Raw genomic sequence first — 14756 nt, 5'->3', positions numbered from 1 at the left:
CGAATTTATTAACGGAATTATTATGATAATATTTAAGTATAATTTTGCAGCAGGTCAGTTGCTTGACTGTTGTTTGTTTGTTTTAAACTAATAAATCAAACTTCAGCCTTCAGAAAAAGATAACAGAGAAAAAATGTGTTAAGTATCTCGACACAGAATTAAAAACAGTTGTCTGGCTAATTTCTGCATCTCTGTATTTAAAGATACTACACAGGCCAAAAGAAGTATAATTGTGATATTACCAGGTGTTTTTTTTAATAAATAATATGAAATATAATGGTGTGTATGTGTTTGTGGGAGGAATACATCACCAAATCACAGCTTACTTTATCTAACAGTGTTTTGACTCGTCTTGCTGCTGCAAACAGGTCTCTTATCTAATAGCGGCACTTTCTTTCAGAGCTGGTTCCTCTATTAGACGAGTCATGCAGTACTTAAATCCTTTTTGTGCAACCCACTTTCAGTTCTTCTCATACACAATGCAGTGCTCTCTCATCCTCTCCATCATTCTACCCACTGGCATTATATAACATCCAATCCGATCGTACCTAAAAGGATTCAAACTCAATACCTGTATTATATGCACATGTTCAATGGCTCTCACAACACCATATTTCAAGTAGCGGCACAAAAGGTGTGTGTGCACTGATTCTTTTAGAGAATAAACAAACCTCTGAATTAACTATATTTTCATCAGATTGGGTATTTAACATGTTTAATTTATGCTAAATACATTTTTACTCAGATGTTTTTAATATGATGTCCTTGCAGGCACCCATCCTCCGGTTCATGTGTTGAGGAAAACGTCCACAGGGCTTTGACAAGACGTCTTCCATCTTCGCTGGCATTAAAAGTGTCGCGATTACCGTTACACTTCTCAAGCTTTTGCTGTTCCGAACGCGCCAATTCTGCCCCCATGGCTTATTGTAAGTGCAGGGAGAATTTCTTTCACTTTTGCATGCAACTCTTCAAAATCCTTGTTCACGATGATGCTCTAGAAAGAGAAGAAAGAAAGTTTGTCTCCTGCAAAACAGAGAGGATTTGAAGAGATGTGTTTTCTGTAAAGGTGAAACATGTTGAATGTGACTTACTGCAAAGTCTAAAGCTTCCATGGCTGAATCTTTGTTTTCCAGCACAGACTTGAGGATCCCATAGCAACCAGCGTTCTGGATGGGGTTCCTGCTCATCTGGGCAAAGATAAAGATGAGAAATGTGAGAATATGGAATAATGCCACACATAAAGAAGGTATTTACTGTGTCTCTGGTTAGTACAGGTAATAAAATATGCTGCTAATGTTACAATGGGTTTGAAAAGTGGGTCACCATTCCTTGTGCTAACTTAAAATAACTACTCTGGCCTGTCTCTTTCCAGTGGTGAAAAATTCCACCAAACTGCATCTGTGAAACTTCTTAACTACTTAACACATTATATCAGTTATTTTTTTAACAGTTGGAACAGTTCGCGACAATTGATTTCACTTCAAATGCTCAGATCGTCCTGCTCGTAATAATTTTTGTTCCTCTTGTGTGTGCAATCAAACAACCGAACTCCAATTCAAACTCATGTGAGCTCACATCGATATCAAATTCTCAGGCTGTGACTCTCTCACTCTTTTTTCCCCCCCGTCGGTTGAGACGAGCCCCTGAGAAGCTCGGGTGCCGACATTAAAACAAAGTACAGTGATCCATTTATTCATCCCATTTCATCCGCTGATGCCACCCTTTGCTTCCCGAAGCTCAAACCAATCTCTTTTCAACAGCTTACATTCAGGGACTTGATTGTCTTGTTTACTTTGAGGCCGGCGGCGAGGCGGACGGCTCCTTCAGGGGGTATTCTGTTGTTACTGTGGCGACAAACAAATACAGGACAGAAAACAATAGGAAGAAAAGGTGTGTTGGAGTGTGAGGGAAGCAATCACGATGTGCTGTGTTTTTAAAGGGTATTGTTCATCCATGAGGCGGTTTGGCTTCGAGAGAATCTGTGTTTTTAGATTTATTGACATCACCAGGAGTCAAATAGAGAATGTTTATGGAGGAGGTTATGTTTTCATCCTTGTCCATCTCTTAGTTTGGTTTCATTTTGTGTATTTTTACCGGTAGAGCTGCTTTCAGACAAGAACCGAGAGCCTCAGGACTTTCTTCCGACTGACTGAGCGTCGGAAGAAAGTTCATAATTTTTTGTTGATTACGCTTCTAAAATGCGACAGGTGCAAAAATGAAAAAAGGAGGCAGTGCCATCCACGAAGAAGATGCCGACGAAGATGTCAAAAGAGCTTTTGGTGATAAGGGAGCAGCAGAATTAAAACATTACATCCTGCAGAGATTTCTGCACTGTTTGAAACTGTCTGGGCAGAGAATCTCCTGCTGTGTTGTTCATGTGTGAGAAGCAAACTCTGCAGCAGGTCTGGGCCCAATTCTCCAGGCATCCTACGGAGTTCTTGTCTGAAGACGGCTTATGATTACGCAAAAAACTACTGAATGGATTTCCATAAAACTTTTTCAAAGGGAGGGGCATGGGCGTGGAAAGAACCCATTAAAGTTTGGGGTGAATCCGGATAAATCCAGGAATATTTCATCACCTAATGCGAGATATGGCGCATTTCGATTTTTACGAGTTTGTGCAATTTCGTGCGAATCCAAATAATATCAAAATCTGGCCGATTTAAATGTGGTTATAGGATTTTTTTCAGCTGCTGTATGGTGAGAAATCGCTCTTCAAACCTGTAACTGCCTCCAAATTATAGGTGAGAGGAAATCAAGGAAATCAACTGTATCGTTATGTCCAAGGGGACTGTGGGTCTCTAGTGGAGGTACCTGCTCTGCTGAGTGTCATCTAGTCAGTAATAGTTTTGCTTTAATACCAAACAAGGTAAAACATTTCATTTGCACTCATTTATCCTTGAACGTTCTGAACTGAAGTTGCAGCCTCTGCCCCCTTATTGACTCAGTTACTGTACAATGATCTGATTATCACATACCTCACATCCAACTCCTCCAAAACGTTGTTCTCCTTCAGAGCCTGCCCCAGAGCAACAGCTCCTTCTTTGCCGAAGCCATTAAACGACAGATCCACTGCTCGAAGTGAAATGTTCCCCTAAGAAAAGAGAAGATGGGAGATGTTTGTCCTTTTTTTAAAAAAGCAGTTACGAGAACAACTTGAACACTTTCTCCAACAAGATAAACCGAAGACGCACCTTCATTTAAAATGAGTGAGCAGTGTAAATCCTGAGGTAATGAGGCTCTCAGGAGCTGAATCGATCAAACCTGTCAGTGCAGCTCAGGGATTAGTGTCCCCCTGACCACCCTGGTCATTAAGAAATGGGAAAAGGGAAAAAGAAGGAGGATGCTGCACTTTTCTGTCTTTTCTGCTGTGAGAGACTTGATGAATATAAAACCAGAGGGCTGTTTCACACAGTAGGGCGAGCGAGTTAAAGCCAGGTTATCATATAACATCCTCTATTAGTGACTATCAGGCTGAATTATACTGAATCACATCATTTACCCTGATAAACACGTTCTGTTTATCCTTCAAAACAGCATTTACAGAATATGTCATGATCCTGTTTCTACAGGTTGCACGGTTTGTCCTAAAACTAGGTTTGTGGACTATCTATCTTCCTTTAAATACTTAGATTCAGCTCTATTCAGCAATGATGGGATGAATTTGACAATTGGCCCCAAGCTCACTATCAGTGTTCTGGTTTTTATTACTCTTTTTATTACTATTATTATTATTTGTATTATTGTTGATTGGTTAGTTTTGTTTGTGGGCAGGATTACACAAAAACTACACAACAGATTTTTGGGCCAAGTGGGCAGATCCATGAATTTGATATCACTTACTTTAACACTTTAACAAAAAATTTCCCATATTGAGAGGACTGATATCTATGAGTTTGTGCAATTAGGTGCGGCTTGATTGAATTTGTGACTATTGGGACTTGGTGGAGGTGGCATTTTTATTTCAGTAGGATTTAGTCATTTTACTTTTAGTATGACTGGAGGCTGAGTTTTAGCACAAGATGATTAAGAGTCACATATGGATAACAAATGTTTAGTTTCCTCAAAAGTTCAGTTTACAGAAACTGTTTCTGAATGTTTCTCAACCATGTTTCTGAATCCAAGACCACAAAAAGAGTCCTGATGTGATCCGTCACTGTATCACCTGTAGATCTTCTTTTTGTCCTGCACAAGTTCAAAAACCAATAAAGTGTTCGAACACTGATTTCAAGGTGGATTACCCCGAGGCCGTCGGCCAACATCACAGCTCCTCTGCCTCGAAGGCTGTTCCAGGCCAGACTGATCGATCTCAACCCCGTGTTCTCTGACAGAGCTTCTCCCAGGATCTGTCCTGCAGGAAAGAAATAAAGAAAACTTACTGACAGTATGAGACAAAGGAAAAAGGTCAGATTTAAAACTGTATGAATTATTGCTTATTAAGGAGGTTATGTTTTCACCCCTGTCCAGTTGTTTGTTGGTTGGTTGGTTGATTTGATTGTTAAACAAGATTATAAAAAAACTACAGGAGAGATTACCACGAAACTTGGTGGAAGGATGTGGCATCGAAAAGGGAAGAATCCAGTCAATTTTCTTTTCTTTAACATTGCCAGATGGGGTGTTTTTGATATTTTCACCAATTTCCGAAGGAATAGTTCATGGATCTTGATCAAAAAGAAATCAGGCATATTTAGAGGAATGATATGAGTGTGTGCAATTTGGTGCAGTTTGATTGTAATCAAATTGTTGGCTGAGGTAGCTCCACTGCAAGTATTATTATATATTTCATATATTTAAAATATTTCATTGGTAGGAAAGCATCATCAGAAGTACTTTTTAAAACCCATGACTCAAACGCCCACGTGTGTCCTCTTTGGGAGCCATTTATCATATCTGCAGTGAGATTGTGGGATTGTGTGTTCCGCGGTAAGTGAGGACGGTAAGAGTCAGAGATCCCAAAGAGAAAGATTCCTGTCATCATCTCGCCCACTTTATCACAGGGATAAGAAAGTGCACAGCCCTCCGCGGCGTGTAATCATAGAAAAAGACCCTCACTGAGCTTGGCTGAAAAAAGCAATAACACCAAACCCTGAGCGTCAAAGTGTGTGAGAGCTGTACTTCCTCTCGCGGAACTCCTATATGGAAGAGTGCGCTCGAAACGCACGAGGATGTACTTTGATATTTCAGCAGGAGGAGAAATCTGAATTGAATATGTGGGGGGATGAATAACATCCGCACACACGCACGGCAATTAGACGTGGAGGTGTCCCCTTTCCCACGGAGAGATTTATTTTCAATCAGCCACATCAGATGCTCAGTGCCTCCTGCTCGGCCGTTCTTCCACAAGGAGCCTGTCACAAAGCTCATCCCATGATAATTGAAAGAGGTTTTAATGAAGGCGAAATGTTCTTGACCTTTGAATGCCACAGTCTGCCGCCGCCTGCTGTCCTGCGCCTGCTCGCAGATAAGGCTGCGTAATTACAGCAAAGTCTCACTGGTTAGATGAGGATGGTTTTCTAAAAAAAATGTCTTAGTCCAAATTAGTATCTTTGTATAGCCACAGGAAACAGAACTCGTTTTAAATGGTCATTACTGATGAAGAACAAACACCTGAATTGGATTTAGAGGCCGAGACTGAGAAAGTAATTAATATGACAATGCAAATGTTTCAGTAGCATCTTCTGCATATGACAGTACTTTTACTTTTAATACTTTTAAGTATATTTAAAAGCAACTACTTGCTTACTTAAAAAAGTTAATGTGGAACTTTTACTTTTATTTTCATCTTTTCTATTTATTTATTGTCTCTTTATTATTGTACTTTGACTGAAGTGAAATGTTTGAGTACTTCCTCTGCCGCTGATTCAAAGAACTTTGAGTTTTGATGGAAGTAAGTTGAGCTCTGCCCAAAGAAAACTGAACTCACTGACCCCTCACCACTCTGATCTCTTCTATTGTCTACTGCAATTAACCGTTTTTACACAGAACGTCTCGGTCCTGAAACTGTCTGGTGCTGCCGATAGAAAATATGTATCTGCAGTGTAAATCTTTAATATCCATGTAATAAAAAAATCAGACCTGGGTACGGTTTCAGTCTGGGAAAGGCTTGGCAGAAAACAGGAGACCTTTACCTTTATGTGTAACTAATTGCTGCCGTACCTGCCTGCTCCCTCAGAGCGTTGTGGCTCATGTCGAGGTGCTGCAGCTTGGCGTTGGTGACGAGGGCCGGGCCGAGGAATTCAGCGGCGCGGTCTGTGAAGTGGTTTCCTGAAAGGTTGAGCCGCACCAGGGTGCTGTTCTCCTTTAGCATGCCGGCTATGGCTCTGGCCCCGTCATCCCCAAGATTGTTGTTGGATAGGTCCACCTCTGGGATCGACACGACAGAGACACAGGTCAAAGGTCGGGCATGGAAAGGGGCCACTGAGAAAAATCAATGTAAGTCAGGAAAAGCAGATGTATTTTCCATCATAAAAACAATTCAACAACAAAAAATATGAGTTATTAATGTTTTTTAGCCATATTCAGCCCATAGATGTAGATTTCTTTCATAAATTTGTGGTGGATGTGATTTTAAAACCAGCATTAATGTCTTTCATCAAAGAACAGTCATGTGTTTTAGTTAAAAGATTGAAAATATGTTTTACTGTATTACATAAATAGGTGTCCTGACTTCTTCTACGACAGTGACATCTGGTAGCTAAGAGTTTGAGAAACATCCAATAATATTCCCATCCTTCTCTTCAATTTAAAGTTCAGCCTCAACAAAAAGGCTTTGAAAGTTGTTGGACATAATTCAATGTCCCCGGGGAGGAAGTAGAGACAAGTTCATTTTAAATCTGAAGCAGCTCAAAAGGAGGATGTTTCGCTGTTTAACAGCAAAACCTTTGGAATTTTCCAGGGTCACACAGTTCCTGTCATTTCCAGCCACACGCCGGGAGCACGACTCTGCAGCAAAGTCAACATGTCCGTCGTCCTTTTGTCCAGACTGAAATACCTCATCAGCTGCTGAATGCAAGGCTCTCAGAGGTATCTTACCAGCTGCTTGGCTTTGATTTCTGCATTGTTACTGAATGATTCTTTTAAAACCACCATAACAAAGACACCAACTTTAGTTGCAATGACCGTAATGATGTATCATCTCAAACCTTTTTAAGAGTTTTCTTTTATTACCTCGGCCACAGAGGTTATGTTTTTATCAGTGTCTTTTCATTGGTTTCCTTTTTCGCAGGATTATACAAAAAACTATTGCATGTGTTCCATAAGATTTTGGAGCTGATAAATGGGAGGATCCATTATTTATCTTCATTTATTTAACATGGGGAGATTGGGTGTTGGCCTTGGCAGGGGTACGGTACGCAGTCTCTGAGCACCGTATAGTTTCATGGCTGTTTATGAAACTATATTTATCTTTAAGCACGATTTCACAAAATCTGCTGAATAGATTTTATTGAAACTTGAACGGTTGGGGAATGGGTCAAGAAAAAAGACCCTGTTAACTTTCGGAGCAGATTCAATAAAGGGGGTGGATGCAGGAGTTTTATTTCATTTTCTTTAACAGGGCGAAATAGGCAGTCCTTCGATATTTCTGTGAATTTCTCAGGAAATAATCTGACATATTAGGGGAATGATATCTATGGGATGAGTGAACCCTCACACTGGATTGGACGAATTAGCCTGGGGGGTGTGGTTCCCATCCTTCTGGTGTCAGACCTCCAGTCTCCAGCTCTCCAATCAGGACCGACAGACATTAAGACCCCTTAATGGCTTGTAGTTCTTTATATTGTCCTTCACTACGTGCCTTGTTGTGTAACAGTCCTCCTTTAATCAATAACTTAGATTTTTTTACCAAAACCACAAAGAATTACGTTGCCTCTCTTACCCCTGACAAGCTGGACACAGCCCTACATGTCACGATGAATAAATCATTTCAGTTGTCAGACCACATCTTTTTATTCTTCTATATTCTATGTGTAGGATTGTGTAGCCTTGGCTGAGCTGCACAGAGTTCAATCCCAGTGCTAATGCGTTATACTGTGCATTCATAATAACCCTGAAAGTTGAATTGTGGTGCAGGACAAAGGATGTTAAAAATACAAGAGCCTGCGTGAGTCACAGGAGTCGTCCTCCGATCCCACTTGCAGGTTCCTGAACTGCACACATGACTGACATTCAGCAAATAAAAAGAGGGACCCCAGATGTTTAACCGTGTGCAGTGGCATATAATTGAGGTGAGAGTGGCGTACGAGTGGGAGTGCAGGCAACACCTTTTTCTTAGAGAAAGGTGAGACACGATGGGGGGAAAGGGAAGAGATGATGTGTGCATGCTTCATCGCCCAGTAAAAACCACCTGTAATGTAACAATTTTCCTTTAACATCTCTGCTATGGCAGCTCCGCCCAGTCCTTCCATCCAATTATCTCGCAGGTTCAGTCTCAGTATTGAAGTGTTGGTTACCAGGGGAACCGCCAGTGCTTTGGCGCCCTGCAAACACACAAGCAAACCCCCACGTCAAAGTGAAATTCTTCTGTTTGTTCGCAGCAGTGTACTTTTTCCTTTATCTGTGCTGCATTTAAAAGCTGTGCTGATGCAGGTGGGCAGCGGGAGGGAGAGAGAGAGAGAGAGAGAGAGAGAGAGAGTATTAAACCTGCGTGAGACAAATGAGGCAGAAGGCGGCTGTGTGGAGGCGTGGGTCAGGAATGAAGCTCGCGGAACATGAAAATTATAGTTTCCAGCTCAGCTAATGAGAAAGTTGAGTGGATGAACCCTTACGTTAACTGGATCTTGACAAAAAAAAGAAAGGGAGAGCAGGAACAAACCCATCTGAGGACAACGTGTTTCAATGCACGTGGAGAATCGGTCTGAAAGATCTGACAAACCTTCATCTGCATTGAATAAATAAACTTTTACAGCAGCACCAGTTCAATTACTTCTGCTCTGTGTGATTGGCAGGTGAAGACGTATTTAAAATCCTATTTAATCCATCTGAAGGATATTAAGACAGAACCTGGGAAGTGGCTTGTTGACGAATGGATTTACTTTTTACATCTTTAATTTACGACGTTATGGAAAAGTGGAAGCCTGTGTAAATGTCAAAGTGTGTTGCCAATGACTCCAGGCAATGGATTTACACATTGACAATGACTGTACCCTTCTCTCAGGCAGAGATGTTCGACTACAGAGCAATTTAACATTGATTAATCATTGATTAAGTCATTAGAATCTAATTGTTATTGACTTGGGTGGAAGCTATAGAGCATTGAGCTGTTAAACACGACTAGATGTCTTAAAATTAGTTTTGTGTTTTTAACTTAAATGCATAGTTCATTGATTTTCTTCCTTCAGGGTCTAAACTCGTATAAAGACCACATTTCCTCCCTATATCCAGAGATGAAGCCAAAATATTCTGTACACGAACGCTGCCTGTAAGACAGAATCTGCCCGGTGGTGATCAGGACATCAAGATCCCACTGAAATACATGTTTAACCAATCATGAGTCTCCGGCTGAGCTGTCAATCATGATGCCCTGTTTTATAGCATCAAATTATTTCTATTTATGTAGATATGAACACATGAACATACATCAATGTGCTAAGAGCTGAAATGACAGAAACCGTCTGTGAGAAAATGGATTTTGACTTTTTAGTTTGGTCCATGTCCCATCCTCTAACGTGGAGGAGGCAGAATTTACGACCTGTACTGCAGCCAGCCACCAGGAGGCAATGGAGGCGCTTTGGCTTCACCTTTACGGAGCATTCATGTTGTCCATCTTTACTTACACTCGATGATCTCAACCATTTTAAATATGTCTTTGTGTGACTGTTTATATCTGTGCATGAGAATTAGAACACACAGACTCATTAGAAACAAATAATTGGGTTTAGAGGTGAAAGAGATTTGCTGCCGTTAAGGATACAGAACAATACCTCTCTCTCTCTTTGAGGAGGTGAAGGACTCTCCACATGAACGTGCTCTGCTGAGATCTACAGTATATGATGGGTGATATGTAAAGTGCTCTGCAGACATATGTACATGCATGATCTGTTTCCGAGGGAAAGGGCTGGAAACTCCTTGAAGCGCAGCTGCGTTGCACTTAACACAGTGCAGCCCGGACGTATTCATGATCAGTGCCGTCCCCCGGAGGAGAATGTGACTTTGAATTAATGAGTCACTCACTGAACAAAGGTCTGAGCTGATGTGAAATAGCGTTGGAGTCTAATCTCATCCAGCACATCTACATGTGTAGCTTTTGCTCAGACTCACATGGACCTTTTATTAGCATGTGGGACGGTGTGTGAGCACATTTCCTCACGCGACTTCAAGCATTTGTGGCTGTTTGACAAGAAGTTCTGTTCGGGTACGTTTCCTCTGTTGAAACGGATCTGATGAGAGACACAGGAACAGCTTGTAGGACATCTGAGGCAGAGACATTCAGCTGATGTATGACGCTCTTCAGTTTTATTAGTTTCCTCTACGACTCCGCTGGTGAAACTGAAACACTCTTAATCACCTTATAGGTCGGCGACAACTTCAGATTTCTTGGCCACTTGGGGGCAGTGCACACAAAGTGAAAACCAGAAACTCTCAAACAAGGATGGACGACATTACAGCTAAATCCTAAAAGTGAAGCCAAATCACCTGGTTTGCCCCCTGGTGGCTGGCTACAGGATAGGTCATTAACCCCCTCCTCCTCCACGTTAGTAAACGGGACATGGACCAAATTAATATAAACTCAAAGTCAAATAAATGATTCTCAAAAATGTCATTCTAGATATTGTTTTTGTTTTCCAAAGTTTTAAAAAATTTGCTATTCGATGCAAAAATGATTGACGGCTGAGACAGATTCGCGATTGATGTAAATGTTCTGCACATAATTTTTTATTTGGCATATTTTTTGTACAATGGGAGCAAGTTGAGACACGTTGTCCATCTGTCTTTAAATATATGCTTAATAAATAAATCATTCTTTTGCACTCACAGTTTCTATATACATTTTTCGTTAATATTCAAATAAAACAAATTTTCTTACTGCATTGAAAGAAAAAAACTTTCCATGCACCTGGATTCCAAATGATTAAATTAAGAAAACAATAACAGAAAATAAAGTTTGGATAAAAACTTTCCCTGCTCTCCCTGAAAAAGTTCAACAAATACCAACAATACAAAACCTTCCCCCAATTCCAACCCCTCCCTTCCTGATAATAGTTTCTAACTTCTGATGAAAATACCTGAGCCCCGAGGCCACGATGCATCATGTTCAGCTCGCTATCTTTCACGTGTCGCAGGAAGTAAGAGGCGGGCACCACCTGCAACATTTCACATGCCTCCATGTAGCGCGCCTGCCCCGAGGGGTCGTACGCCTCCTTACCTGCAACACAAATGAAGATAATAGCTGCGGTGTCCGTCTGAATCGTTCGCCATCAATACCTCTTTGAAAAAGCAGAGATGTGGCCTTTCTGTGTTTTCCTGCGGGAGGGGGGGGGGACCTTCTGAGTGTGATATTGAAAAAGTCCCTGGTGGCTGCTCTCGCCCTGCCAGGGGTGCTCATTCACACCAGATGGGTTTTCACTGGTGGTGAAAAGGAAGCCCGACACAAAGACGGAGATGATTTCATTAAGATGCAGAACAGGGCTCCACATGTGTGGGCGGGCGAGTGTAGGAGTTTCTATTTGTTTTTTTCTTTTCCTTTTCAGAAGTCATTTAGCGATGGAGAGGAAGGAGAGAGAGAGGGAGACGATCAGCAGATTGGGGTTGACTTTGCCTTATCAATGCAAGCTCTGATCAAGATCAAATTAAAACATTTTAGGCTATAGTACAGAATATAATTTCAAAGTCAATATGAAGATGGAATTATTAATTTCAAACATGGCTCATAACACAGAGCCATTTCCCTCGTTATTTAAAAGGAGGAACGTCAAACCCTTTATCACAAAATCTAATATCTCACCCACTCAAATTTATCTTTTTTAATCTCAAAATCAACTTCCTCTATACCTCCGAGCTCCAAATCTGTGTCGTAGTCCTCATCAGAGATCACAGACTCTTCTCCTCCCAGCTCCTCGTCTTCCTCTTCACCCTCTTGTTCACCTCTGTCTTGATCATTCCCATCGAGGCTCGAGGGTCCGTCCTCCGGCCCACGCACGCCGACCTCTGTCCAGCTCGCTCTCGGCTGGATGGGGGCAATGAGAAATATCATGATTCTGCAGCGTCGGCAGGCGGAATGAGGAGACTGGACGGATTCGCTAAGTAAAAGTGATGCCTACACTCAATGTGGATGAACTTCTGTCCTTCTAGTCTCTTCCCACCTCCCTTTAACCTCTTGAACCAGTGTTTTCTCCTCATCTCTTCCCCCACGTTCCTTATTTCCAGGACTTTACTTAGAAAACCCATCAGTATTTATTAAATGTTGCCTCTGAGCATTGCTGCATGCCTTCACCTGCCTGATATCTACTGTCGTTGCTTTGCCGACTTGGCTGCTCGGCCGTCTTCCTACCTCCCCCAGCTGCAGCTTCTCACTTTCTGCTCCTGCGTCATCGTCTTCCAGCACAGAAGGCATCGCCGTCTCCTCAGCCAACTTCTTCCCATTAACCATGACTTCAACGCAAACAGTGATATTAACACTGAGAAAAGATAAATCTATTTTAAATCCTTTGTGTAGAAATCACTTCCTCATTTCGGTCTTGTTTTGGATCCATCCTGCTGGTGAGAGTGAAATCACTGCGGTGCATTTGTCCGAGAGTTCATGTTCATGCAACAGGAGAGTCAAACTGTTTGGGCTAATTAGAAAGGCCGCTGCCTCGCTGCCGGACGGCCAGTCCACCAATCGGAGTCTCTGTTTGAAGTTTGAGCAGCTTGCTTTGTTGACAGGTTGCCGTGGCACTGAGAGACGCCTCAGATACTCTGAGCCATGACGACCGGCAGGCGGGGGGGGGGGGGGGGGGGGGGGGGGGGGGGGACGAGGGGGGAAGCGTGTGTCTTGTTTTTCAGTTAGAAAAAAGCAGCTCTTTAACAACATCTAAATCTGACCTTCCAAATAACGAAAAGGTCCCACTGCCAGAATATAAACCGCCTTTCTTATAAGCGAGACAAAAAAAAAGCAAAGGAAGCAACTGTGTTGACATATTCTGTAAATGTTTCTCTTTATTTCGTAAGTAAATGAAAAGTCCTTGCAGTTGATGCATTAAAATGGAATACCCTCGATCAATTACACAACAAAGGTCATTATAGCAGAGGCTGATTGGATCAGAGTTGTTCGTAGCAGCAGCGATATGCAAACACAGAGAAAGAAAATCCCCTCCAGAAAGTTTTTTTTTTTTTTTTTTAAGCATCCAAAGCCCTGTGGGAAAAGGCCAGACCTCACGATCCAGTCTCGCTGACTGACACAGTGCTGGTTAACAGACAGAGCTTTTTAAATATGAACCGGAGACAGAAGATCACCATGCATGTATTTAATGCTGCTGTTTTTATCCCCATACCTAAAGGATATGAGAGACACCATATGGAATAGGCCTTTTTTTTTTTTTTGTTCTTTTTAAATCAAGCAGAATCATAGTGCTCATTTACATAATCAAAATACATTCTTAGAAAAGATCGAAGTGGTACTCTTTATATTTTATACTTTGTCTTTGAATATATATATATATATTTATATATAGAAGCTATATATAGAAGCTATATTCTTGTATCAATTGTTTTCTTGTTGCACATTTTACATCACAGACATTTTCTCATTCCAATTAAAGGAAATCTGTTAAAAACAAATACAGAGGAGACATTCATCCAGAGTGAACGACAGTGGGGACAATGGGAATCGCCCGTTTTCTCTTGGCAGTTAAAATAATTGATTCAGACCAAATAAAACAAAACAAACGTTTTCTCAGCAGCTGTTCGAGACGTTTTGGAAATCACACTGAAATCCATGAATCATGATGACGGCTATATTTAAACCGCATCAGAGACAAAAGGGAGGGAATAAATAAGTCAGAGAAGATGACAGGAAAAGTCGCAGGTCGCTGTCGAGTGGGTCGATAAACGATGTCGCCGCTGCACAAATATATTCAAAATTACAACTGTGACTCATTGGAAAGCAGCAAATGACCCGAGCGGCCGCCTCTTGTCTTTGAATCAAAACAAAACAAAACTTCACAATAGGACTGAACTGCTGAGATCAAAAAACGAAAAAGCCATGTGGGCAGTTTCCTGTCACCAAAACACCATCTGTAAGATTTCATTTTCAGACTCGAACACGGCAACACACTCATGCTGGTTTCAAAAAATCCGACCAGTGTGACGAGTTAGCAGACGACAGAGCAGAGTAACCATGTAAAAACACACACCTGAGCACATGCACGTTTCCACCCACTCGAATAGAGACACACACACTTACAGAGATTGATATGACACACACACACACACATATACAGACACACACACACACATGCTGATGCTACTGAGCGGGTGTCAGGTCACAGTGAGAGAGAGGCATGAGACAATAAGAGAGTGAACGTGGTGCATGTAGGCAGAAGCAGAGAGTGAATGTAAGGCAAGAGGCAGAAGAGTCATGATGCCGACAAACGAAAGTTTTAAAATCTGGTGAGCACAGGGCGGAGTTGACAGCTGCCACATGTGATCTGGGCAGCACGGTGTGAGGAAACAGAACTTTTACTTTCCCGTAACAAAAGAGGTTCGCTGCCGACCAGAAAAAAAATTGGCATTTGCTGTTTTTGCTGAGAGGAAGGTGAGGATCGATACCACAACCATGT

At 41.7% G+C, this 14756-nt stretch overlaps 1 protein-coding gene across 4 annotated transcripts; it reads right to left on the bottom strand.

Moving 5' to 3' along the window:
- On the bottom strand, positions 1-12774 carry lrrc74b (leucine rich repeat containing 74B). 4 transcript variants are annotated; one of them, XM_034596374.1, is made up of 10 exons: positions 12431-12774; positions 11978-12163; positions 11223-11357; positions 8345-8477; positions 6157-6363; positions 4242-4351; positions 2979-3094; positions 1766-1844; positions 1092-1187; positions 1-994 (listed from the first exon to the last, which is right to left on the bottom strand). In XM_034596374.1, exons 1-10 carry the CDS (start codon positions 12584-12586, stop codon positions 878-880), a joined length of 1335 nt encoding a protein of 444 aa, XP_034452265.1. In that variant the 5' UTR covers positions 12587-12774; the 3' UTR covers positions 1-877. The 4 variants fall into 4 exon arrangements, with proteins under 4 accessions (XP_034452265.1, XP_034452266.1, XP_034452267.1 ...); XM_034596375.1 differs by having other exon boundaries at positions 11223-11354; positions 12431-12773; XM_034596376.1 differs by having other exon boundaries at positions 12488-12773.
- Between the last annotated feature and the right edge of the window lie 1982 nt (positions 12775-14756).

The sequence above is a fragment of the Hippoglossus hippoglossus genome, chromosome 9, assembly GCF_009819705.1.
Source record: "Hippoglossus hippoglossus isolate fHipHip1 chromosome 9, fHipHip1.pri, whole genome shotgun sequence".
In the NCBI taxonomy this organism is placed as follows: Eukaryota; Metazoa; Chordata; class Actinopteri; order Pleuronectiformes; family Pleuronectidae; genus Hippoglossus; species Hippoglossus hippoglossus.
Note: the sequence above shows the minus strand (reverse complement) of the source record. Positions and strands in the feature narration are given on the sequence as shown.

Excerpts from the sequence above, each read along its gene's own strand:
- lrrc74b (XM_034596374.1), bottom strand. The coding sequence starts at position 12,586 with ATGGTTAATGGGAAGAAGTTGGCTGAGGAGACGGCGATGCCTTCTGTG. Across the intron at positions 6,364-8,344 it reads GGAAAATTGTTACATTACAG|AGGTGGACCTATCCAACAAC; the intron begins GTGGTTTTTACT and ends TGTCGATCCCAG. Across the intron at positions 995-1,091 it reads TGGAAGCTTTAGACTTTGCA|AGCATCATCGTGAACAAGGA; the intron begins GTAAGTCACATT and ends TTCTCTTTCTAG.